The sequence below is a fragment of the Vigna umbellata genome, chromosome 1, assembly GCF_029865625.1.
Source record: "Vigna umbellata cultivar VRB3 chromosome 1, Vumbellata_1.0, whole genome shotgun sequence".
NCBI classification, from domain to species: domain Eukaryota; kingdom Viridiplantae; phylum Streptophyta; class Magnoliopsida; order Fabales; family Fabaceae; genus Vigna; species Vigna umbellata.
The window spans coordinates 87,360,342-87,387,533 of NC_142165.1; the positions used below are offsets into that span (position 1 = coordinate 87,360,342).

The 27,192-nt window shown below is 32.5% G+C and overlaps 3 protein-coding genes across 4 annotated transcripts; all 3 read right to left on the reverse strand.

Annotated features, from left to right (window-relative positions):
• Window positions 1–8,283: 8,283 nt before the first annotated feature.
• LOC124832808 (thioredoxin domain-containing protein PLP3B-like) lies at window positions 8,284–12,601 on the reverse strand. Of its 2 annotated transcripts, none has more exons than XM_047307111.2 (9): window positions 12,443–12,601; window positions 12,262–12,354; window positions 11,188–11,262; window positions 11,036–11,083; window positions 10,785–10,927; window positions 10,615–10,687; window positions 10,439–10,500; window positions 8,748–8,845; window positions 8,284–8,681 (listed from the first exon to the last, which is right to left on the reverse strand). In XM_047307111.2, exons 2-9 carry the CDS (start codon window positions 12,343–12,345, stop codon window positions 8,575–8,577), a joined length of 690 nt encoding a protein of 229 aa, XP_047163067.1. In that variant the 5' UTR covers window positions 12,346–12,354; window positions 12,443–12,601; the 3' UTR covers window positions 8,284–8,574. The 2 variants fall into 2 exon arrangements, with proteins under 2 accessions (XP_047163067.1, XP_047163068.1); XM_047307112.2 differs by having other exon boundaries at window positions 12,262–12,345; window positions 12,443–12,600.
• A 1,878-nt stretch (window positions 12,602–14,479) lies between these two features.
• Window positions 14,480–16,521, reverse strand: LOC124832795 (AAA-ATPase At3g50940-like). The gene is made up of 2 exons (XM_047307088.2): window positions 15,384–16,521; window positions 14,480–15,199 (listed from the first exon to the last, which is right to left on the reverse strand). The coding sequence occupies exons 1-2, from the start codon at window positions 16,362–16,364 to the stop codon at window positions 14,690–14,692; spliced, it is 1,491 nt and encodes a 496-aa protein (XP_047163044.1). The 5' UTR covers window positions 16,365–16,521; the 3' UTR covers window positions 14,480–14,689.
• A 7,140-nt stretch (window positions 16,522–23,661) lies between these two features.
• LOC124832796 (AAA-ATPase At3g50940-like) lies at window positions 23,662–26,375 on the reverse strand. The gene is made up of 2 exons (XM_047307089.2): window positions 25,171–26,375; window positions 23,662–24,438 (listed from the first exon to the last, which is right to left on the reverse strand). The coding sequence occupies exons 1-2, from the start codon at window positions 26,194–26,196 to the stop codon at window positions 23,944–23,946; spliced, it is 1,521 nt and encodes a 506-aa protein (XP_047163045.1). The 5' UTR covers window positions 26,197–26,375; the 3' UTR covers window positions 23,662–23,943.
• Between the last annotated feature and the right edge of the window lie 817 nt (window positions 26,376–27,192).

Consider the following 27,192-nt stretch of genomic DNA (forward strand, 5'->3'; position numbering starts at 1 on the left):
ATTAGTGATGGAGAAGAGTGGCGATTCGCGATCACCAGCAGATGACAATTTGGCTGATGGTTAGTGGTGGACAATTATGTGGTGGAGATTGGACGGCAGTGCTGCTGGCGCGATGACAATTTGGCTGGTGCAAGGGTGAAAATGGTGAAGATTAGTGGTCGCGGCATAGCAAGGGATCGCATTGGGTGGTGGCGCGAGAACGAAGGTGAGATGCGAAGGTGATGGAGGTGCAACAGAAGGGAGAAGACGCTTTTGTGGTGGCGCGTGATGTGTTGTAGAGGACGGTTGTCGGCGAGGATGGCGGTGACGACACTGGATGGTGCGGCGGCTAGGGTTTCTTGAAGAGAAATTAGGATTTGTTTGGAGATGGTGATGATGACGTGGCATTTGCACCGTTAAGTTTTTAACGGCGTGAGCGGAAATGACTGGATTGAACATTTTTTAACGAAATATGGGGTCTTACTGAACTTTTTACTTTTTTTCGTTTTTCTTTTTTAAATCAATCAAAACAATTTATCATCCACGCATCCCAGTACTATTTTTGAGTTAGCATTAGATCCCAATGTTTGAAGAGCACGATTGATATTTGCAACAGAAAAGGAATCCAGAGAAACAGATCTTCTAAGAAGAATGCCTGGCACCTACTGAGGTTTCAGTTTCACAAACCCTAAATCCATCTTCAGCCTCCACTTGACCCTCTTCCTCTGTCCTATTTCCTAATTCAGAATTAGGAGCACTGAATAAACAAGAAGCTGTGTGGGATGAGATACCCGGAATTCGAAGCTCGACGTGAAGATACAAGGAGACGAAAGGGGAGAGGGAGAAAGAAAAGCTGGGAAGTGTCACACACAAAAAATAACCGTGACATACCACTTTTAGCCAACTCAGCATAATTTTAATGTTGTTGGTTTTGGAGGATGAAAAATTTATAGTTTTCTTAAAGAGAAAGATCAAAGTGTACCAAAGTTTAAAAGAGGGACGAAAAATAAAATCTCCGGACTAAAATATTTGATAAAGTTTATTTTATAAAAAAAAAATCACCATGAAAGCTCTATTAGTATTAAATATTATGTTTTAAAGAAAAATATTTTAAATATTTTGGTTTTGATTAATTAGGAGGACGTTTGGTAAAAGAAGGTTTGTTTAGTTTCATTAGAGTTTTTTTATATTTGATTTCTGAAAATGTTTTTAAAGTTTCTAACAAAATTGTTTCAATGACATGGTGAAAATCTTTTTGTTTCCACGTTAATGATTTTTCTTGTAGTAAAATAGAATATTACTCTTGTTAAATCATTTCACGTGAAAATAATTAAAAAATTGGATAAAAAATTATGATACACTTTAATTCCTACGAAACTTATATAAATATATTTTTTTAAATTATAATATATTAAATCAATTTTAGTAATTCCTAATAATAATAATAATAATAATAATAGTAATTGTAAACAGATATGGAAAAAAAATTATACACTAAATGTCTCCTATAATTTTAAGTATAATGTTTAACAAATTTAATTTCTTTTTCATAGAGAGATATCACTAATCATTTTCTTCGTTATTTCTCATTTTAAAATTTTTAAGTAAATTAATTTAATCACATGCAAACCTCGTAAATTTGAATTTTATGTTGGAAAGATAAGTTTTGAGATATGATGATTATATGTATTGAGTTAAATGGATGTATAAAATTGGCTTTTTGAATTATTTGTTTTTTGATATATATATATATATATATATATATATATATATATATATATATATATATATATATATATATATATATATATATATATAAAAGAATATAATTATTACAAATTTGTTTAAAATTATCCACAAAATTTTATCATGAAAACAAAATTCAACAATATATTTGAATTATTGATGAATTTCAAAATTTCAATAAGGGGTGAATTTTATTAACGGAATTTACTTAAAAATTCATTATAAAATTCATTATCGACAAAAAATTTATCCATAAATCCTTTCGTAATATGCATTTTATTTACCGAAAAAATCCATCAAAAAATCTCTCAATAATATATATTTAATTTACGAGTGAAAAAATTTATCAATAGAAACTATGAGGATCTGAAAAATAAAGTTAAAAGAGCAAAAAATGTGCATTAAGTTAATGAAACCACACTTTAAATAGATTTTTCAAACATCCTGGTCTATTAGTTTGAACATTTTATCTCTCTCTAAAAACTCAATTTTCAGATTTTATATGCCTTCTCTCTACCACACCTCTGCCTTCTCTCTTTCTCTTCACTGAGCCAGTGGATTTCCGATCAGGTGATGCCTAAACGTCCGCAACGTAGAGGGCTTCACAACAGACCGATTCATTTCGGGTCCTAGGCTGGTAAGTCCTTACATGCAGTTTCTTCTCCGTTCTAAAACCTAGCACATGAAATCTTTGTTGGTTGCATGTGTCTTGTGCTTTCCTCTTTATCATTTTCCACTCAATCCTAGCTCTAAGAGTTGTTTCCATCACCGTTTCGGTGGTTGTAGGGCACTGTTTAGGTTCTTCGACGAGTAGGGTATTGTGGAAGCGGTATGGTGAGCTGACTGTTCAACTCCAAAGTAAGGGGAGTTAGGTCTTTCTTAAAATTTATTTTTTTATGAAATGTGTAGATGTGCTGAACTTTGTGTGAACATGCTGTTTGGGTTGAACTTATGTTTTAAAGAGATTTTCTGTATGAATTGAACTACATGCTGGAAATTGTGACTGTGGATTTGGTTGGGCTGAAGTGATATTTGAAATCTGATATGTTTGAGGTATGGGTTTTGTTAAATGAGGGTTCATATGGAAGGTGAGGGAGTATGCACTGTGTTGAGTGAACTATTAGAGTTTTAGGCCACTTTGAGAGGAAGTGAGGTAGTGATTTTGAGCATTGGAGGTCTTGAGTGCAATTGGGCTGTTAGGGTAGCTCAGATAGGTTAATTTTGACTTGTTAGGAACATCAAACTGGTCTAAAACGAGTTACAAGTGGTAAAATTGAATTTGGGTCACTAAGTTGTTGATTTTGGTGTTCTAGAGTAGAAATTGAGTCTAAATCACTTTAGAATTGTAGTAGGAACGTTTATAATCATCTAGACAAGTTTAATTAGGTGTAAGACATGAATTAGAGGTGTTAGAAAGTTGAGAAAAGGCCTAGAAATGGTAAGGGTTTGTGTGAGTGCATAATTAGCAGATTTTGCGTTCTGCAGATGATGCAAAGTCGCTATGCGAATTGTCTCGCATAGCGAGTCCTTGCAGAGGGTGCTCTCTGTTTGATTCATTCGCTATGCGAGCTGGTGCGTTATGTGAATGACTGGAGGGTGTTGCTCTTTGTTTGGTGATTCGCATAGCGAATCTGGGCGCTGTGCGAAAGGTGGTTGCCTGGGAAAATGCTAGTTTAATTCGAATAGCGAATTTGGTGCGCTATGCGAGGGTTTAGGGTCTCATAATGTGTAGCAGAATTTTCAGTTTAGCTAAGCGCACATACTTAGTGCGCTGAGCAAATGGACTTTAGCTGAGCGCACAGGCTTAGTATGCTGAGCGAATGTGAGTGAGTAAAATCCATTGTTTTCGTTATTCGCACAGCGAGTTTGGTGCGTTGAGCAGCTTGCCCAGAACCTGTTTTTATTCTTTTTATTCTTGTTTTCTGATAACCTTGAATTATGTTTTGATTATTAGAATGGTGTAGAAGTATCTATGATAGTGTATGATCAGTGAGGTTATATGTTTGGATTCAATGTGATAGTATTATGGTATTTGGTTGTTCATGTCTTGAGTTAAGTTTCAAAGTGACAGTATGGTTGATGGACGTAATTCCATGGATCTCAAAGGGGGTTACATGGTGGTGCCCTATGTTATTGGACGTAATTCCATGATCCTCAAGGAGGGGATCCATGGTGGTGCCCTTAGTATGTTTAGAATGAATGCAGGAGCTCAGTCTTGGGGGTTATCCTGAAACTACAATGGTCAATCATTCTCAAGTAGAAAGGATTGAACCATGTCGTGAGTAGTAGCAAGAGGTCCTAGTCTTGGGTGCTTCCAGTATGGCCCAAGGTGAGTGATAACGGACTAACCTCGTGAGTGTGGTAGGGTGAAACCCATTGGCAATGACTTTGCAAAGCAGTAGAGGCCACCACGAGTGCATAACCCGCCATAGCTTGTCAATCATTCTAAGTCCGGACGAGTCAAGTTAAAAAGTGTAACAAGCTGTATTAAGTGACTATGTATATGTGAATTAAATTGCAGGTTGTGTGTGACTGTTATAACATGATTTTTGTATATCTAGCTCACCCTTCTGCTTGTTTTGTGTCTGCTTGTGTGTGGTGTGTCATTTTTGCAATGATCATTCATTTAGGTGTGAGCAGAGGTAGGTGAAGTGCCTTTGGAGCAAGCTTTGGAGGGAGATGATGCTGCAGCTTAGTCTAGTTAGGACTCTTAGTTGTTCCCTATCATTTTGAAATATTGTAATGAGTTTAAGTTTTAAATTATGACTTCTGTTTTGGGATGACGGTAACCTTAATACTTTATTTACAGTCTTATTCTAACTGTTTTCTTATATTAAAAATGTGGACAGCTATATTATATATTTATATATAATCTGGAATGTTAGAGAAACTATCAATAATTTAAAATGTTTATTAATAAAAATAATGTTAATATTTGTCATTATAGCATAATATTTATTTATATTAATTATAGATATTTTATTGCTCTTTTAATTTTTATATTAATTAATTTATTCATTCCACTTCATTGATAAAAATAATTTTAATTATAGAAAAATATTTATTTTAAATTTTTTTTCTTTTAAAGTATAATATTTTTTCAACATTAATTGTTGATGTTTTATTATTCTCTTAGTTTTTATTGATAAAAATATTTATTATAGAAAAATATTTATTATAAATTTTTTGTTATAATATTTTTTTCAACATTAATTATTGATGTTTCATTATTCTTTTAGTTTTTATTGATAAAAAATATTTATTCTAGAAAAAAAATTTATCCCAAACATCTTTTATAGTATAATATTTTCTTTACCGTCGATTATTAATATTAAATTACCTTTTTTAATTTTTATGCTAATTAAAAAATTAATTCATTTAAATTTTATTAATGAAAGTAATTTTAGTTATAGGAAAATATTTATCTTTAATTTTGTTTCTGTTACAGTGTAAGATTTTTCTTTCATCATTAATAATTGATATTTTATTTCTCTTTTAACTTTTGTGTTGATAATTAATTAATTCATTTAAATTTTATTTATAAAACTGATTTTTATTGAAAGGAAACATTTATCTAAATTATATTATAAGATTTTTTTCACAATTAAATTTTTTCACAATTTTCTTCAAGTCAAAATTCAAATATAAATAGAGGTTAAAGTGTTGTTGGAAGAAAAGATGTTATGAGAAAATATTTTTGCAAAACATCATTGTAAAGAAAAAGGAATCATCAAATTATAAGAAGATGAAACTTAATATAATATTTGAAGAAATAATTGATGATATTAATAGTTTTTCTTTTAAGAAAAAGGAACCATCAAATTGTAAGAAGATGAAACTTAATATAATATTTGAAGAAATAATTGATGATATCAGTAGTTTTTCTTTTAATATTTCATTCTAATTTTATTAATAGTATTTTTATGTTACTTGTTCATTACTTTGTGTTTGTGTGTTATTTATTTTAAGAATTAAGTGGTCAAATTGAAAATATTGATGACAAAAACATAAATATTAGATTATAATATTATAAAAATTATTTTTTAAATTATTTCTAATTGAATGTATGTTTTAAGTACATAATTTTTATTTGGTTTTCCTTTGAATTTATATTTTTTTTGTTATAATTTTATTTGGATTTCATTTTAAAACCTTTTAAAATATTTTTTTTTAAATATTTATGGGTATTTATGGATATCCACACATTTAAAAAAAAATGGAAATATTCTTCAAACAGTATCCAACCAGTAATAAAACAAGTAATGAGACAAATTTTTTAATACAAGTCAAATAACGGGTATATACTATTTGTACTTGACCTTACTCATTGTTATTTCTAGTTCTATATAATATAGTTTTGGAAAATGTATCAAATAACAATCTAAAATAATTAGGTGTGAATCATTCTATTTCCTGATTTTGAGGATAAAAAATATTATGTAGTATTAACATCAATCCAACAAAATTAGAAGTTAGCTGCCTAAGTACCGAGTAAATATACACACAATTTTTTAGAAAAAAAAATACAGTTTTATAGCTATTTTACCTATTGATTTATAAGTTTATTTAACCTTGATTGAAACTATTAACAAATGAATAAATCTCCATATTTTTTTTCTTAATTACTTTGAGGGTCTCCACTTTGGTAGGAGTGTGTCACCTTAGTCTCCACTTTCAATTTTGTGTCAATTTTGTTCTCAAATTCATTAATGTGCATAAATCAAGTCCTTCCAGTTAACTTTCTAGAAAAGATGCTAAGAGTGTGGTGATGTGGTAAAGGACAACATATATGTGTCAAAAAATATTTAATTATACAATGGAAATGAGGTTGTTTACATGTGAAGTTTTTACTTTTAATGGAGAAGGTTGATGTTTTCCTAATGAGTGGTTTGGGGTCTCTATTTTCTTATTCTCCTTCAGAGTTCGGTTGATGAAGTGTGATCCTAAGCGGGTGATGGTTGAGGAAGGTTACAATGTCTTGCAATTAAGGTTGTTCATCTTGCTCATGGAGGACATAAAACCACGATGTCTTCTCTCTTGGTGGTTGGTCTAGGGGCTTAAGTGGAACACCAGTTTACCATTGTGTGGAGGTTATAGTGTTTAGAGTGGCTAAAAGTTAAGAATGGTGGAAAAGAATTTTGGGATGGCCCTAACTATAAGGTTTGATTTATGTTTTTAATTTTCATTCAACGCATATATATTTATAGTTAATGAGTGTTTCATGTTAATAAAATATTTGTTTTTGTTGGATTTTTTGAACAATGGAATGGAAATGATGATTTTAAAGGGTGTAATAATTTCAAATGCTGAAATGAAGATAACAAGGATGTTATTGGTAAACAAAGGAGAAAAATCTATAATCTAGAAAAACATTTTATGGTTTCTAAAAAATGGGTTAAGTTGTTAACAGGGATGATATGTTTTGTGAGTTTAATTAACATAATCATTGTTGTTGGTATGTTGTTTAAAATTTCATGAAATATTGTAAAAGTGACATTTCTTGTCATTAGCAAGCTATGTACTTTGTGGATTGTAATAAGTGTGATGTACTTGGTTGTATTTTTTTGTAATGTGTTCTTATTAAATGAATGAGAAGTTTGAGCAATGTATAAATAAGCATAAAAGTTAAATTCTATTGCAAATACACATGATATTAATTCCAAATAGATTCATAAAAAGCATTGTTCTTCAAAAGACACAAGCTGCTAAGCAATATATGTACATATCCTAAGCAAAATAAGGTGCATAATACATATTGAAGTTACAAATATATGTCTTCCAAAATAGGCCAAAATGCACAGTGAAGTTCCAAGTACATATGGCAGCTGCAAAATGTACACAAATAAAGTTTTATGGCTTCCAAACCGGGCCCCTCCTATATGATAATTTCTCTTTAATGATGGATTTTATAGTTGGCTAAATTTGTTGGGTCTATTGAAGTTGGCATGTAGTAATCTGACTTCCTTCAGATGATATTGTTGGGTTTGTTGAAGATTGTTAAGCTCCTTCAGGATGTTTAGGAGGTGTGCTTGTTGGGTTTGCTTGGTATGAAACCAAATTTGACTTTTAATTTTCGTATGAACCCAAATTTTCGCATAACACAATCTTTATGTGCCACATTTACATAAATTATCACGAAACCATGTCTAAACAGTCAACGTTAAACAATATAAAACAAATTGACTAATGCACATTAATAAATTTAGAGGCGAAATTAACACAATTAAAAACAAAAACCAATTTGACACTTCCACCAAGTGAGAACCATCAAAATAAGTAAGCCTATACTTTTTCTTTCAAATGCGGCCTAAAGTAGCCTTTTTGTCTTTTATATATGGATATTATTTTGTAATAATATATTTTGATGTAACAATAAATTATTTAATGATATTCATAATGCACTCATTTTTGTTTTTGGTACAACAGTAATAGTAATGAAGTTTCAAGCCCCCCTAACTGAGTGTGCCAAGACTTTCACAGGATACAGAAAAAAAAAATGTCTAAGTTTCCCGTAAACAATTCAAGCACTGGCCTATTTCTAGTATCTTTGTACTGCACTCACATGAACAATTAAATCCATTTTAGAAAATCTATACCAATTTCTTCTGTTACAAATGATGTTCAACTTTTTGACACCCTTGGATGGGAGACACGTTATGCGATTCCTAGAGGGGCAAGTTCATACAATAGAGGTCGCAAGGTACAGCTTCCTCGTGATTTCTATGGATGCAAACCACTTCCCAAAGGCAAAAGACCAAAAGTGTAACAAGGATACAAGACTGAAATCCAAAAGATATGTAGAGGATAAACTGCAGATTCTTCGTTTATGAAGCCACTGGCTGATTAACTTTATTCAGAATCAGAACCAGTAATTGTGGAGGATTTAACTACTCTGCGTGTACTGTCAAGATATTCATCATCTTCATCATCCTCATCTTTTTTCTCGGCAATTATACCTGTCAAATGACAGTTAAGAAACTTTCCAGTCCCTAAGAAACGAAAAGGTTAAGTAAAAGCACTACCTTTCTTTATCAGCAGAGCCTCCAGTGTTCTTGTAGTAAAATCATCTTTCCCTCCCAGATCTTGAAATCCTACCAATCTATCTACTGCAACTCCTTGTCTGAAGAAAGAAACAGCCAGCCCTTAGCCATTATACTGATATAACAAATCAATATTATCCTCATTTGTAATATATACTCTGTCAGAATAGTTCCTGTTTTTTTATCAGCAAAGAATATCCATATATACACGAAAGACTAGGGGTGTCTCAACCCTTTTACAAATTTGTTCCTAACAAAGATATAACAATTACACTTAACAAAATCACATTTACTTTTACTACCTTTGTTACAAAACACCAGCTACAGATATTGCAATGTATCCCTGTTTTCCCAGCTATAATTGCCTCTATTTTATGAATGAGAGTTATGCATTGCATGGCAGCACAATGCAACCCTTAACGCTGCAGTAATTGTAGAGAGCCTTTCAATCTAAAATAATTGCTTCATGCGGTATAACAAAATCTAGGGTTACTGCAACAATGATTCCTAGAGTATATGGAAACTCAATTACTAGGAATAAAACAATCCGGGAGTATGGTGAATGGACTACCAACGACTGGGAATGGAAAATGGAATGGAGAAGAGATTGGTTCAAGTGGGAATTGCCTCAATTTAAGGAGTTTAGACAATTGTTAAATCAAACACAAATATAGAGAGAATGAGAATACCTTTGGGTATGGAAGGATGAGGAACAAAAATTCACATCATACTGAAAACTGAAAACTCCATTTCTCGGGAAAAATTCTGATATGTTTAACTTATTTTGGAGTATAAAGCAGCTCCAACACCACAACATTTCACTTGGAGGGCAATGCTGAAGGAAATAGCAACAAAGGAAAATTTGAGGAGGAGAGGATCACAATTGTCGCAAACATCATGTCCTTTATGTGGATTGATGGAGGAAAACACAACCCAGTTATTCTTAACATATAATATTGTAAACAGAGTGTGAAATTTGTGTAATAAATGGGCGGGTATATGTTCAATGCAGTATAATCAGTTAGATATGCATTTCCAACAATTCTATTTATTGGGTTTGAGCAACAAAGGAAATAAATTATGGAAGTGCTTATGGATTTCTATCATTTGGAACATATGGAATCATACGAATAGGATTGTATTTAGACAAGGAAAAGTGGATCTAGAGGAAATTTTTACTTTGGCACAATTAAAAGCTTGAACATGGATGAAATACAAAGACTAAAATGTTTTTTTCTCTTATAATGATTGGAATCTATACCCTGTTGAATGCAGGAAATTTGTAACCTAGTATCCTCTACTCAGAATCTAATGTGGAGGAAGTCAATGTTCTAAAATCCAACTTTCTTGTCTAGAAGTCTTTATTGCTTTTTGCAGATCTTGACAGAAGTAGATTCACTATGGGGTTAGAGCTTTGGGCGTACAGCACGTCCGAATAGTTCCTTGACAACAGAATTTTATTTCATCTGGGATTACTTTGCCACATTACACCTATTAGCTTCTGTGTTGATCTTTTTTAGAAGGGAAGGGGGTGATATTGAAGATAAAGATTGTTTTAGGATTTTAAACTCCATTCTCATCTTTCTTTTAGACCTAACGGAAACAATAACACACTCATTAATAGTGAATCACTCAATTGACCAAGATCCAAAAGCCACAGATTTAGGCCTCACCTGAACAGTATGACACAAGGCAAAGTCTTGACAGCCAGTTTTGTAACAAAGAAAGGCGCATTCTGCATTTCATTTTCAATAGTGAACTCCATTCAATTTCTTTACCAAGTCAAACAATTGGATTAATAAAACATGTCAAAAGATACAGTTACATCCATAGAATGGTTCGTGCTGACCTCTGCATCAAGCTTGATGAATTTTGTATCAATATGCTTTGGCGCAAGGGACTTTAAATGCTTATCAATTATCCTGGAAATATAACAGACACATGTATCCTTGTATGTCAGAAATTGAGACCGAAAGATGTAGAGCCACAAGGAATAATAATATTAAGTCAATAACATACTTGCATCTATAGAACTCCTTATGGTAGAAGTGACAAATCACCTTTTCACTTCCAGTGACTTCGCCTAAGAAATCACCCTCTGTTACTTCCCTGTATTCTCCATGACCTTTCTTCTTCCATTCCTCTCGCTTCTCTACTTCTTTCTATTGAAGACAAATTAAGTTGTGAATAGCAAAGAAACTTGTAAACAGAACAAGTAAAAACAAAAATTTGAACATCATTTGCATCTCGGTACTTAAGTAGATTGCCACCTTAAGAGCTGCAATCCTTTCTGCATGCAACTTTTCCAACTCAGGATCCTGAAATCGGCATAGGGTAGACCCGTTACTGAACGTATATGATGAGATTGAAAGGTTTTCAAAGCACACATATAAAACGAGGTTGAAAGGTTTGCAAAACATACATCCATCAACTCATCAAGGTCAACCTCCTCATTTACTGAACTTGATGCCCCGGCCTTCTGTTGAGCAAGCAATTCCTGCAGTGATCATAGCATGTGTAACGTTACATCAGTATGTAGCTGCTGACACAAGATTTATACACAACAACAATCATCAGAAGAAATTTTGCAAAAATGTTAACATATATGAGCAACAGTAAGCCTCTTTACAAATAAACTTTTTATAAGCACTTACAGGAGAAGAAAACAAGTGAATAAAATGAATTGAGCTTTTCACATAAGCTAAACTTAACTTTTATAGAAGTTATTTACGTTTAGCTTGAACCTCTCCAAAAGCTAAGGTTCATAAGTTGATAGAAGCTTATGGAAAAGCTCAACACATTTTATAATCTTACTTTATTCTCTTATAAGATTTTATGGATAAGACTATCCAAAAGCACGACTTCAATTATATACAACAAAATACTTTCAAGAAATTAGTGCGAAAAGTATCCATGCATTTGGGGAGTCCACCCTCAAAAGCTAGCTGAAGAGGGAAGAACCAAAAACTAAATAGCCCACCAAGCATCCCAAGCTACTCGATGTGAGACTTAGTCACCTCAAAATACTCAAGTTCCTAACGTAGACTTCAAAAACTGTCCCAAAAAGCAGAGTATTAAACTATTTACCATTGCAAGTTTCTTAAACACAGCATTATTCCAAATTACCAGCATTAGTAGTTCAATTTTATTTGCGACTGAAGAAAACACTTGAAAATGACTGGCCAGGTTCAAGAAGTGAAAAAAAAATTATAATATGATAACATTCTCCATTTAAAATATACAAAACATGATGCAATGTAGGATATTAGTTCCATTAATCTTTGTAAGCATATGACCATCAAATGATGAAAATGAGCATCGAAAAAGGAAGAATGAATTGCGTTATAACCTAGGTTGTCACGAACAACCACATGAATTGTGTGGCATGCATAAAATTAGCTTCTCCGATATTACGCACATATCACAGAGAAGTTCTGTTTCCTTTTATGCGAATCGTGAAGGTAATAACATTGTGAAGTGAAAATTATTGAATTACCTTCTGATAATCACGGGCAGCTGCTGCCATTACGTTTCCAAAAGCCAAATTGGACAGAGTGGACTTCACCGCGTTCGGATCCATCTTTGTTATCTACAAAAATGAAAATCAGAAATTCATGGTAATAATAATAATGATGATAATAATAATTATTGAGACGCAAATTAGAGTTTGTTCCCACATTTAAGATTGGTGGGAAGACGCAAGGGTCTTTTCGATGAGTAAGGTAGAAAAAGTCGAGAACCGAGAAACTTGTTCAAAAATTGAAGGAAGCAGAACTTGAAGGTTTTCTGCGATGTGTTTGTTTCGTTCCTTTCGTTGATGGAAGCTGTACCTGCTACCTGCGTAATCCACTAAGGATGAAGACGGGGAACGGACGTGGGCTGGGCTAGGTTCAGCCCGGCCCAAAACTTCAAATCCTTGTTGAAAAGATGATGAAAAATGTTACTAATAAAAAGTTACATAATTTCTTTCTTGGTTAAATTAATTAGAAATTATAGAGGGTGATCTAGCCTTTTACTTAGTTATTATCGTTTCATAATTTTTGTAATCTTTAATCAATAAATATTACTAGTATAGTTATTTAACTCAAATTGGGGATATTTGATATGTGTACAAAAAAAAAGAGAGTAAGATTTCGAATTGTCTACGTGGAATACGAAAATATGAATTATTTATGCAATCATGATTAGGAAACACAAGTTGGTGCTCTTATGTTACTCAAAACATGCAAATTTAATTATTAAAGTAAGAACCTAGATAAAGAAAAAATGTCATACAAAAAGTTCTTTATATTTTAATAATGTACAATCCAGTTGCGTCTTTTTTATAGAATATATATAAAAGCCAATTCATAAGTATAGAAGAAAAGGATTAAAACATGAAAAAGGTTGTATATTTTGAAATACTCGAATACATCGTTAGTGGGTACAATTTATTATGAGTAGAAAGAAATTACCATTATCTTATAAAAAGAAGTAAAATTGAAAGTAAGTTTAGACCAGCATCAAGCATGAGTAAATAAAGGTATCTCGTTGTTTGAAATAGGACATATTTGAGTATTTTTAAAGAGTTTGTAATTAATTTGTATAAAAATCAATTTATTTCAATTGTATTTTTTATAAGTGATAATTGGCATCTATATTCATAACTTTTTAAGATTATATTAGATGTAATTATATAACATTTTTATTATTTTTAACTTTAATTGTGCTGATTTAAATTTAGTTTTGAATAAATTACTCTTTAAATTTAAATATGGTTTATATTTTCTTTCGTATATTATCTTGATTATATTTTTTATTAGTTTTGAAGACATTGAACGTAAGAAGCTCAAATTTCTCATGAATATAAAAAAATTAAAAAACAATTGTTTGTACTTAGACTCTATATGACTTTCTTTGTAACTAAGGTTGGACTTAAAAAGATAAAGAATAAGTTTTTATGAGGGTTTAAGTTACTTTTCTTATACAACTTAAGCACTTCCATTCAAAACTCATTAGAAGACTCAATTTCTCTCTAAGATTTTTTTTCTAAATTTTATGTTAATAAACTTCGAAATTTGGAAAAACTTTTATTTTTAAATTCCTCATTTACTTTTATTGCTATTTAATGTAATTGTATGGAAAAAATTTAGTTACGAATTAAAAAAAAGTTAACCAATAAGTTTTGTGCTTACAAATAAGATAAAGAGGATTGATAATCACTAAAACTTTTATTCTTATGTATTGATAATTGATAATAGAATTAAGAAACATAAATTCTTTCAAATAAGCATTAAACTTAAAATTGGTTAAAATAATAATATGGTATAATTTTGGTTATGATTAGAGTGTAAACTAAGTTAATTTAATAATTGTCTTAATTTTATTTATATTTTTTCCTACAGTGCAAACTAATGGTTTGATTTTTTTTTATTATTTTCACTTTTCAGTCTTGTTGTTCTAAAAATATATTAATTCTTTTGGTTAAAACATATTTAGTGAAAAATCTAGAATAAAGATGGAATTATCACAATCACTCATGTAATAAAGTGCATTGAGTTTTTTCATAGGAATTATCTACACTTCTCCACACAGTTGGAGAATCATTTTTGCAGATGAAAATGTTCTTGATCTTCATCATTCTTAAATCTAATTAAAAACATTGTTATAAGTTATTTTCTCAATCATTTCTCTACGAAGCTGCACTTGTTTATATTTCGAAGCACCAAGCAATATGGTGAAAGTGGGAGGTTCTTTCATCCTGCTCAACTGCCAATATTGTTACTAAAGTTATGCTACATTTCCTCTAAATCACATAGTCTGTCACATTGGCAACAAGAACATCAAAGATCGCATAAAGTGAAAACTAACAAAACATCATCACCTACATTATATGGTAGACACAACATTATTAGACCTTTCAAATAAAAAAAATGGTTCTAAGTTTATTGCAAAGTACGTGCTCTTCTCCCTCTCTTAGTACCCGTACTAGTTTTTCTCTTGCTGATACAAACTGCTCTTTTCTGCGTGGAACCAGCTTTGGACCTTTTAGATTGGTTAAGTTCTGTTTTATCTGAACCATCATTCTCAGACACATCACCTTCCATCTTCTTTCGCTTAAGCACCTTCAGGAATCCTTCTAGTGCAACCTCGGCATCTTCGCTCTTCATCAATTCCTCTGCCACTTGTGCTGGGGTTATGTGCGTGCCCTCTATCAGGCCTTCAATCTCCCCAAACAGGTGATGATCCCAAGAAACATCCAAGTAGTTTGAGGCCAAAACCTTGAACCCGTGGTAGGAGCAATAAGACATGTGAATGTGCATGTCCATTCTTCCAGGCCTCAACAGTGCCGGGTCAAGCCTCTCCTTGTGGTTGGTGGTCAGTATGATGATTCTCTCGTCTCCACAACTCGACCATAACCCATCTATGAAGTTCAGTAATCCGCACAAACTCAACTGCATCATCCATCACATCGTTTCAGAAATTATTGCATTCATTAAAATCTACCAAATAGTGTTAAGATAATGGATATAAACAGTGAAAGAATGAGGCTCTTCACTATTCGCACAAGACATTAGCCATTCAATATGTAGTTGTTGAGTGAAAGAATTGAGAAAAATACTTGAGAAGATGACCGACCTGCACATTAGGTTGCTTGCGTCCTTCTCCATGTCTTCGCCCCGGCAGATCAACACTACAATCAATGTCTTCAATCACCAGAATAGACCTATTTGCAGTTGCCAGCAACAACTTTCTGAGGTCAGAATCGGTGACTAAGTTGTCAAGTTGGAGATCATAGATATCGAACTTCAAGTAATTCGCCATGGCTGCGATCAAGCTCGATTTGCCGGTTCCCGGGGGGCCATACAACAGGTACCCTCGTTTCCACGCCCTCCCAGCCTTCCTATAAAACTCCCTCCTCCTCAAAAACCTATTCAAATCCTCCATTATGAGGTTCTTCATCTCTGCTTCCATAGCCACGGTCTCAAACGTTGAAGGGTGGTCCAAGTTAATGGAATCCCACATGAACCCTCCGTGACTATAGAAAGTGTTGAGAGTATGCATCTTCAACACCCTCTCCTCGTCCTTCATCTCCTTCTCTTTCTCAAGAACGAAAGGCAAGTAAGTTTCCACCACCATCTCCTTGTGCTTCTTCTCAAAGGTTAGCTCAAAGTACTTATTTTCTGTTCTGGTGGAGCTGTTTCTGGAGTGGTCATAGGAACCATTGCCCGTCTCGAACTCTGAGCAGATTAGATTCCAGTTGAGTTTAACCCCATGAAACAAATCAACCAGCTCTTCACCCTTTTCAAGTCTTATGGAGAGCTTTTTCTCCTTTGGAGTCTTGCTGACGCTTAGTCTCTCGTTTTGGGGGGTGATTTTTGTGGACAAGTAAACCTCCGCAGCATCGTAGAGATGGTTGCGCGCTATGCCGCCGGAGTACTCTTGGATAATGAGAGTGAGACTGTCGGAGCGAGGCTTGAAGAAGTAGCGGAAGGTGTTGATAAGGTATCCACGAATTGGTTGAGGAATGAGGTCGTTGGTTATTGAACGCAGAAGCATGATGGAAGCTGTCATGGAAGCGTAAGCAGAGAAGATTGAAGAGGGTGAAGCCATGGCCATGTCTCTAGAGGGAAATTTGGTGGTATTATGAGAGTGGTTGATTCTGCACAGAGACCACTGGGAAATTGAAACTAAATAAAAATTTCCGGTAAAAAGTTCGTGGAAAAATCTGTGTTATCTGTACCAAGTCATAAGGTTCATGAATGTATCTACAAACCATGATGAACTCTGCGAATATGCTTAAGCTTACTTTATTTCTTTTCGTCAGTTATTTATTTTTTTACCATTTTATTTATCGTTTTCTGTCAAATAATTGAATTAAACTGATTTTTAAGTTAAAGTAAAACGGTACTCTTTGAGTCAAAATAATAATATTATATAATTAATAAGAATAATCCCACGGCACAAAAATCCACCGTCCTAGGAAGGCATGTTGCGAAGCACACATGTTCCAGTTGAAAAAGACAAAGGAAATGAAATAGTGATTTGATTTAATATAACAAAGAAGAAAATGTATTTGTACACGAGAAAATAAGTTTTGGGATTTTATTTTCGTGCTATTCAGCGTAATAGAAATATTACAGAGATATTTATTAAGCTTTTTTATCGTGGAATAATTTCCACGTTTATTAAAATAATATTCACACATCATAATTAATTTTTCACAGTTTTATTATTATTTTATTATATTATTATTAAATATATAAAATATCATTTCAATATAAATATAAATTTATTATTTATGTTGATTGTATAAATATAATCAGTATTTTTAAAGTATTTATTTTATAATTATTCATATTTATTCGGTTTTTTAAAAATTTAAATTTTCTTATTAATTTGAACTGTGAGATAATCTTTTAAATTTATCGCAAATTTACGTTCATTGTTCCGATATGATTCCAGTAAGATGTTTTTACTGCGAAAAAAAAGAGAGATTTATCTATTATGGACGAGGATGGAAAAGTTGAAACATATATTTGTGAATTTAGGGGCAGCTTTATATCTAGTCTCTTTATAAAAAAAAAGTAAAAGAGGACGGTGCAAAAGCATCCTCTTTTATTATTGGTTTTGAAATATGTACCAGCCGACCAAATTCTACGACAAAAGCATCATTAAAGTTTTCGCAAAAGTTATATATAAAGAAAATAATAAATTAATGTACAATTTTCTTTTACAATATTTTCATTTTTTATTAAATTTAAAATATGTTAAAATACTAACAAATAAATAATAAATTAATAAAAAATAACACATATATTCTGCTAAAATATTGTTAAAAAAATTTATGTTAAAATATTTAAAAAATAAAAATCTGACACCATTATTGTCGTCACAACTTGTTTATATCAAAATAAAAATAAAAGTGATCTTAATCTATATTTCTAAAACAATAAAGAAAAATATATCAAACAAATAATGTAAAAATGGGAGTAAAAGAAATTTTGGTGTTAAAGAACACTGCTTTATATATACCACACAAATAATTAATCAGATTAAGAACAACACACGCATATATTATATGTTTTTTTCGTAAGTTTTTTTACAAAAGTGTTTTCTATTAAAAAAGTAGATGATGATATTTTAAAAAATAAATTTACAAATTTATAAAGGTAATTTAGCTAATTAAAATTAGGCTTAATAGTCTCTTTTGTCCCCAGTTGTGCTCCGTTTTGTCAATTTAGTTCTTGGTTTTAAAAAAGTGTCTACTTGGTCCTGACTTGGGAAATTTTGTGTCTACTTTGTTCCTTTGGTTAAAAAACACTAACGATGTTAATCAATTGATGATATGATAATATAAATTGGTAACGTGTCAATGAGAGATGAGGTGGATTTTACAGATTGGATTTTACAGTATAAACTTGGTTGCGACGTCATCACCATCTTCAGAAATCCTAACTTCCATCAAGCACCAAACCTTAGTTGCTGAACCATCCACAATCGCCACCGTCAACAACTACGACGCTGCTAACATCATGCGTTGACGCCACCATGAAACGTCTTCATTAGACCACCACCCACGCTATCCATCACGAGCTCACGCAAGCTGTCGCGACCACCATCTCCCACCTCCATCAAACCCGCAAGCTCTGCCACCAAATTTCACCATCACCAAACCTGCATACCAGAAATCACCACACCAAGCAAAACCCTAAATCTCCATGCCGCCGCTGTCGCAGAGCGAACCTCTCCCTACAGGATCGCGAGAACCTGCAACCACCGCACCTCCATCACCTTCTCCAAGCCCAAACCTGCAAACCACAAAATCAGAAAAAAAAAAGCCTCATCCTACGAGATCTGAGTTCGCATCTTCGCACCTCCATCCACTTGAATTCACCACCTACAAAAAGGAAAAGCTGACGTGACGTGACAGGAGGGAATAGGTGGCCCAAAGATTAAAAAAAATTGAAAAGAAACTGCCATATCATCATATTATTAACTCTGTTTGTTTTTTTAACGGAAGGGATAACGTTGACACAAATTTTACTAAGTCAGAACCAAGTAGACACTTTTTTAAAACCAAGGACCAAATTGACACAACCGAGCACAACTGGGGACAAAAGAGACTATTAAGCCTTAAAATTATATAATTTTAAAATTTAATTTAAAATTAAGCATTTAAAAGTTTTAATATATTTGCTTCCTTTAAAGTAAAAACTTTTCTTTTTATATTCTTTCTTTAATTTAGCATCACTAACTCAATTTTTATTAATAAAAAAATACTTTTATTCTTATTGAAAACGTCTCATTTAAATAATCTAAACACTAAAAAAAAAATACTACATGTATAATAAGCTAGAACACTTAACTAAAAGAAAAAGCATATAAGAGTCTTTACAGTTATTCAAAACATAATTATAAGTCAAATTATATATATAATTCTAAACTAAAAATTACTTCATTAAAAAAAAGTCATTATAATTTCGACCCAAAATGAATACGAAAACAGACTAAACATTTGCACCCTCGCCGTTTAGGATCTACTCCATTGATATCTCCTCTCCTTTGTTCACACCTATCAAGTAATCATTTCAAAACATACAACAAGCACAGATAAACATCAATACAAAAAGGGTAACCTAATATTATAAAAGAATCAAAGCATTTCAATTATAAAACTTCATATAACACAATTCATTTCGAAGCCAAAACAAACCTAAGCATACACATGAATTCTAAACCTGACCAATCCGGATATATGTATTGATGTCGGACAAGGTTGAGTCCCTACATCAATTCATTACTCTACTTGGAACAACCATCCAAAATTTCACCTTAGAAACTCTTTTCAAACCATACTTCAAAATACATACATAATCTCATGTATAAAACATCATATAATTCAATAGATACTTTTAAACAAACATCAAAGCCCAAATATAGTTCAAAGTTACAAGAAAACAAAAGAAGGAAAGCCTTAAAACATGATCTTAAAAGGTCGTTCACCACCTATCCTAGCCTAGCAAAAGGACCTCTCTCGCTTAATGAGAAATCACTCGTTTTGCAAATACAAAAATAATGGGTTTTACTCATCCAACGAGCCTATGCTTACTAAGCGAGACTATAGAATTCTCCAAAATAACAATTATGCAGAATTTGAACCTACCAACCTTAAACTTCCTTACCTCAAACATACCTCCCAAGACACATATGAACCAAAATACAAGTATAGACCTTAAAACTATTTTTTCCATAAATTAGACTCATCAATATCCAAATCACCATTTAAAAGCTCACTACTCAATTCTATCCATTTCTAATCACATTTTGATAAACTAAAGATCCAAACAAGTTCTAATAAATAGCCTAAAAAGAGACCTGAAACCCCATATTTCTCCATCCAACCATTATATCAAAATATTGCCTATCAAAATCCCTTTTTTTAACCAAGTCTAGCCTACAACTCTACTTAACCACTACTTCTCATTTCAACCTCATATTTGGATCCATTATGGTTTTAGACAAGTTTAAAATAACTCTAAGACAAATTCCAAACATTAGTTATTACCCCAAAGTTACTCCTCTAGGAATTCACCTATCAAAATCCGAACTCAGGCCAAAAACAACCAATAACACTTTCTTTTTACTATCTTCAATCCTGCATCAGTTTTGTACCTAATTAGACTCCAACACAACAGCATCACATGTCCAAGTAACCATTATTTCATACACATACACTACAATATTCATGAATAGGCAAGTATTCACTCATCAAGATACAACTTCACTCAAATTGTAACAGATTCAACCAAACATACATCTCACACTCTATTAAACATAATTGCATACTTCTTAATAAGAAATTAAAGTAAATATTAGATTTCCTTACCTGATAAAAGACTTATACAACTCTACTAGCCCAAGAACCTTTGTCTTAACTAAAAAAGCTTTAATGATACCTACAAACCAGATAATTATGATCAAGGTAGGTTATTAGGACTACTGATCGACAAGAAACTAGAAAAAGAGGTTGGATGACACGTGTGTCATACCTACATAATTGTGGCTTAAATAGAAAATCAAAAGAAAAAAGAGTATTAACTAACTTACTCTATAGGAAAAATTGGTCGAATGATGTTGAAGATATCACTACTATGATCACCTAAGTACTTTCTGATTGTCAATGAGATGACTCAAGAATTAAAAATCTTAGAGAGAAGGATGAAGAAGTCTAGAAGAAAGGTTTTAGAGAGATGGTAAATATTTTTGATAGTGAAATGTGATTATAAAATTTTATTTATATTATTAAATTTTTTAACATTAAGATAATTGATTTCATTATCTTAAAACACTTATCAACTTTAATGATCTATTTTCTAAGTTCTTATTGTTTACTTGATATTATTATTTTGGTTATGAGATTATTTTAAATATTAAAGTTTATTATAATTATTTTTTCATCATTATTAAAGTAATTTTTTAGCATTATTTTCTAATATACATTTTCATTGTTAAAAGAATTAATGACAAATATAATTTGTTCATGAGATTACTTGGAATCCACTTTTTTTTTCCAACCCGCAAGTTAAGATTATTTGTCAAAATTTTTAATGAAGATATTTTCTTTCAAACATTGATAAATTCTCCAAAAAAAATAATATTACTTTTGTAAATATGAATTAAAAATACAAATAGCATTAAAAAAATAACAATTATCATTTATTATTACGGAACAATGAAAAAAAAAATTTGAAATTGAACAAATTTCTAAATTTTAGATTATAGTTTCCAATTTTTAAGGATAAATTTGTCTTACATCATATTTGTTTTCGGTGAATTTTTGTTTGCTAGAAGTAGAAAGTGTGAATGGTTTGAATTTGGATTTGAGTTGGATTATTTGGATTAACTTGGAACCATGAAAAGAAGGAGAACAATGAATTTCTTGTCCCATCATTTAAGTTGATTAAGCATGTAATTAGATATTTATTCTTAAATTGGTAATTTATTTACAATGATGGCATGAAAGTATAAAAACAAACATAAATTAAACAACTGGTTCTTGATATTTTTTTCTCCTTTTAGATTTGAAGCCAATTCAATAGAACAAATGGTAATAAGGAGAATTTATAATTTATTATTTTTCGAATTCAATTACTTCTATTCGGAGCTTTTAGTTGAAATGAATATACAAATTTTAATAATCCGAGTTCAATAATTTTAATTATATTTTTATTTATTTTTAAAAAATAAATAAATATGTAATATTAAGATAGCAATAACACAAATAAAGACAAATATTTGGTATGTATTATAGACATTGTGTCATAGTAAAAATTAATGGATGTCCGATAGTGACCCAATAACGGGTGAAAACAGATGGAGTTTGCACCTCTCTTATATATTATAAATTGACTTTATAAATTGACTTTATTCCTAGTCGATGTAGGACTTCTAAGGTATGTTTTAACTAATCTCATTCATACACCTCAACTTTATTCCTTTACCTTTCTCTTGCTGCCATAGTAGTTTTCATATATGCTTTGATAAAGAAGGGTGAGGAAGAAGAAAGAAGAAAAAGAATATAATATAAAGAGTGCACTATGCTTTTGAAATAATCCAACGGTGGAAAATACTAATCCAATGGTAAATCATAGCATATGCCCATGTTATATATATATATATATATATATATATATATATATATATATATATATATATATATATATATATATATATATATATATATATATATATATATCGACCTTGCGCCATCTACTCACAAATATACAAAATCTTGCATGTTTGGTTAACATCTAGACATGTGGATCATCATCATCCTCATGCAAAGACTTGCATGTTTAGTATTATTTTATTTTTTCATAGAATAAGACAAATTTTCATCCAAACCTAGACTACCCATTCATTCCTACAAAATTTTATGAAATAAATGAAAAATGCGCTACTTCAAAATACAAGAACAAGTGTAAGTGAAAGCTAGGTAAATTAACAAACCCAAACCCCCCCATATCTCAACTATCTTAATATTTTAAAGCCTATTAATAATTTGTTATTGTATAAAAAATTATTAAAATAAAAATAAATTAATATAAAAAATATAAAAAAAAATACATGATGAAATTTAAAATTTATTAAATGTAGGCAATTATATTATTATAAATAAAATAAAATAAATATATAAATATAACACATTAATTCACATATTTAATATTGTTATAAATAAAAGTCAAATTAATTAACTTAAGTCAATAACTTTTCTTAAAAAAATAAAAAATTTGAATTGTATAATTATAAAAATATAAATACGAACATAGTTTATTTCTAAGATTTCAAGAAACAACTCAACTCATAACAAATAGAATCATTTTCTAATCAAAATTGGTAAAAGTTCTCATAAATGCTTTAAAACATAAACAACCTACATAAACTTAGTCTATATATACTATTGAAGAAAGAAGCTGATAAACTACCACAATTTTTTTGAAAATTTAATAGCAAATATCTTTAAGATAAATAAAAGAACAATTTATGAAAAATAATGTATTTTATGTAAGTAATTTTGAAAGAAACACAGACAATTGCTTAATGCCAAGCAAGTTAAATTAGAGATATATATCCATTATCGTTGAGAAAAAAAAATGTGAAAGTAGTCTTGATCTTTATACAATTCACGTGTTTTTGTCACTCTTAGATTATTATATGGTATCCGTGTATAAAAATTTGTTATAAGAAAACACAGAAAAATCGTTGGGATACGAAGTAGTATTTACTATACACCCAATGAAAAGTACTTAGAAAAAGGATAGGAAGTAAAAGATATGATAAGTAATTTCATGATGGAAAAAAAAATGATAAGAAATGCAGAAAAGAGAGATGGAAAAAGAAGATGACAAAAATGTTCCCTTTCAAATAGTATAGTATTAAATATATTTATCTCTCTTCTTGCACAATATGGTGGACACGTACGGTTTCACAAATTGGAACCAACTCTTATCTATCATCCGATAGTTCTCCCGTGGATTTAACAAAACAGAAAGTGAAACAGTAAAATAAGTATACTAGAAAATCTTAGGAAGACTGAAAAAGATAAATAACCATACCATATATATACTCCAAGTTCGAGCTAAACGAAATGGAAAATTTATGGTAGTGAGTAATTGACCCTACCGAATCTAAAATTTCAGCAAGTGTTGTTTAACTCGGTTGTACTTTTCTTTTCGTCATTATCAACCCCCTCTCCTTTATCACCATCATCGAGCTCCTTCTTCTGCTGTTCCTCTTTATCTTTGGCCTCCTGTTCCTTCCTTTTAGCCTCCAGTTCCTGTGTTTCTTTCTTTTCTCTTAGGAAATCTATAAGCTGTTTAAGACAAGTTTCAGTGTCGTTGCTCTTCAGAAGCTGTTCTGCCACTTCAGCTGGAGTCACCTGGGTTTTCTGAATTTCTTCCTCGATCTGTGGGAAGAGATCATGTTCTTTTAGTCCGAGGTAATTGGAAGATAGCTGCCTAAAACCACAGGGAGTGCAATAGGACATGTGAATATGAACATCCATGCGACCAGGACGGAGCAACGCAGGGTCAAGCTTCTCCTTGTGGTTTGTTGTGAAAACTATTATCCTCTCGTCCCCACAACTTGACCATAACCCGTCAACGAAATTCAGCAACCCCGACAGTGTAACCTGCATTTTTAGAAGAAATTTTAGGATGAAAATAATACATACGAAAAAAAATGAAAAAGTACAAGTGAACATGATAAATCAATTTTGGGCATCCAGCAACTACACTGCGCGATCGCCAACACCAGAACAGAACAACCAGGAATAATCACCTTACTTTAGGAGACTGAGCATAAGCCCAACACTTACAACAAAACATATATTAAACAAAATGAGAGTTAACTTCATCTAGAAGGACTGTCTAACTTATCATAGTAAATTGGGTTAAAAATCGTGTAGAGTTGACACATGTATTAATCTACAATGGGATTATGTAACCCAAATTTTCCTTGAGATAAGTTAGTCTACCCTTGTCTAGAATTTAACTACCCTGAATAACAAAGATAAAAGAAGGTAAGAGAGACCCAATTCAGTTTAATGCGATTCGTATGCAAAAACATGATTGGGAGGATCGAAATCCATCCCAAGTTTATAGTTTTCACATACAACGCAGAGGAAAAGCACAGTAATTGACCTTCTCACAAAAGACAGAACAAAATCACAAAAATAACAAACTTTGTGGTTCTAACAAATGTTTTCAATTTAAAAAATAGAAGAAAGGAAGTGGACAGAACCAATTTTCCAGCCTAAAACCCACACGTGTCACAGAAGAACTTTATCATGTCTTTTTCTGTGAATGTAGACTCCCATCAAACAGGAACAAGTTTCCATGGAATAAAAGGAAGAGGGAAAAACCTGTCTGTCGTTATTATTTGCAGAGCGAAAGGGTGTGAGCTCCGCTCTGCGCTCGTGAAACTCAATAGTGCAATCAATGTCCTCAACAACGAGAATGGACCTATTAGCCATGGCAATGAGCAATCTCCTGAGATCGGAATTGGTCTGCAACTGGGTGAGCTCCAAGTCATAGACATCAAAGCGCAGGTAATTAGCCATAGCAGCAATCAAACTGGATTTTCCTGTACCGGGAGGTCCATAGAGCAAGTACCCTCTTTTCCATGCCTTCCCAACTTTTCTATAATGCTCCTTCCTCGCCACAAACGTCTCCAAATCCCTCACCACAAACTCCTTCACGTCACGCTCCATAGCCAGCGTGTCAAAAGTCGCGGGGTGGTCCAGATTGATCCCAGTCCAAGCGTCGTTGGGGTTTCCGTACATGCAGTGATAATCGACGGTGAAGATCCTCAAGGCCTTCGTCTCCTGCTTCAAGGACTTGGCCTCCCTCAGAATGAAGGGAAGGTAGGTGTTGAGGACCATGTCTTTGTGCTTCTTGTGGAAGCTCAGTTCCAAGGACCGAACCTCCGATTTCAAAGTGGAGTTCATGTCGCGCGGGTTGTGGAAGAGTTGTCTCTCCACTTGACGGCACACCAGGACCCAGTTAAACTTGACACCGTTAAACACGTCGTTGAGGCACTCGTTGCGCTCCATTGTGAGGATGAAGGTGTCTTCGGTTTCGGGTTTGGTCACCTTGAGTCTCTGCGTGAAGGGGGAGATTTTGGAGCCGAGGTAGGTCTCCGCCGCCTCGTAGATTTGGTTGCTCACGAGACCGTCGAACTCCTCGATCACCATAGTTGTCTCCGATGAGAACCGCGACAGCGCGCTGCGGAGGCCATCTCTGACGTACGACATGAACTCCGGCGGGAGGATCTCGCTGGCTACCGAACGGATGACCATTGCAGTGGCGGCCACCGATGCCGCCGTGGAGAGGACCGCCTTGGCGGTGGCGAGGTTTGAATCGGGCTTTGAAGAGGAAAAGAAGGACATTGTGGCTTATTGGTTTAGAAAAGAAACGGTATTGGCTTGGTTTGTAAGTGAGTTTATATCCATTGGTATATATTGGGATGAATTGAGAGTGTGCATGTGCGCGTTTGGGAGTGCAGAATTTTCAAAGGGGAAAATGCAAAGAAGGAACGGTGACCCCAACCAACGTATTTGACTGACTCCATAGTCTTGCAGACCACGATAAGACATTAGAAAATACTTCTATTTTCTTTCTCCACTATGATCTATTTATTTCTTTCTTCTGACTCTCACAAATTTTTTTAATACATATATGGTTTAAATAATTGTCACTCGTATTTATATATGGAAATGTCAGATGGATGGTTATATTTTCAATTATCTTAATTGATTTGTAAAATATTTTAATTGAGTCTAAATATTTATAAAATTGAGTTAATTTTGTCATAAGTTGTCAAAAATGGTGTTAAAATGTGTTGAGATAGATATACTGAGGTGGATATTTTATTAAAAAAATATGCTGACGGGAATTTAATAAATTAAAAAAAAAAGTAGAAAAATTATGCAAACAGAAAAAAAAGGGAAAAATAGCCTACATTCAGAAAGATCACATAGACCCAATTTGAAAAACCCTTTGAACCCTCGCCACTGTCCTCATCACTCTCGTCGTCATCTCCTTTGCAAAACTCTAGTCCCGGAAAGCCGCCGCGAAGACGCTACCATGGTTGAATCGCGTCACTAAAAAATCCTAAGTCGTGGTTCCATGACCACAACCAGAACGCTCCGCACCTCCATCAAAGCACAGAAACCTAATCGTGTTTCTCCTTATCAGGGCGCCATGCCTCCGCCATTAAACACCACCGCGAGACACTGCACGGAGGCAGCACTAAACTTATCTCATCCAATGACCTCCACAATTTCTCCATCTTTTAGCTGCTGTAAATGTTACAGTAGTTTTTTTTACTATCATTTAATCAATTTTAGCAGAGAATTGTCTCTGAATTGGAAAACCTAAAGTGG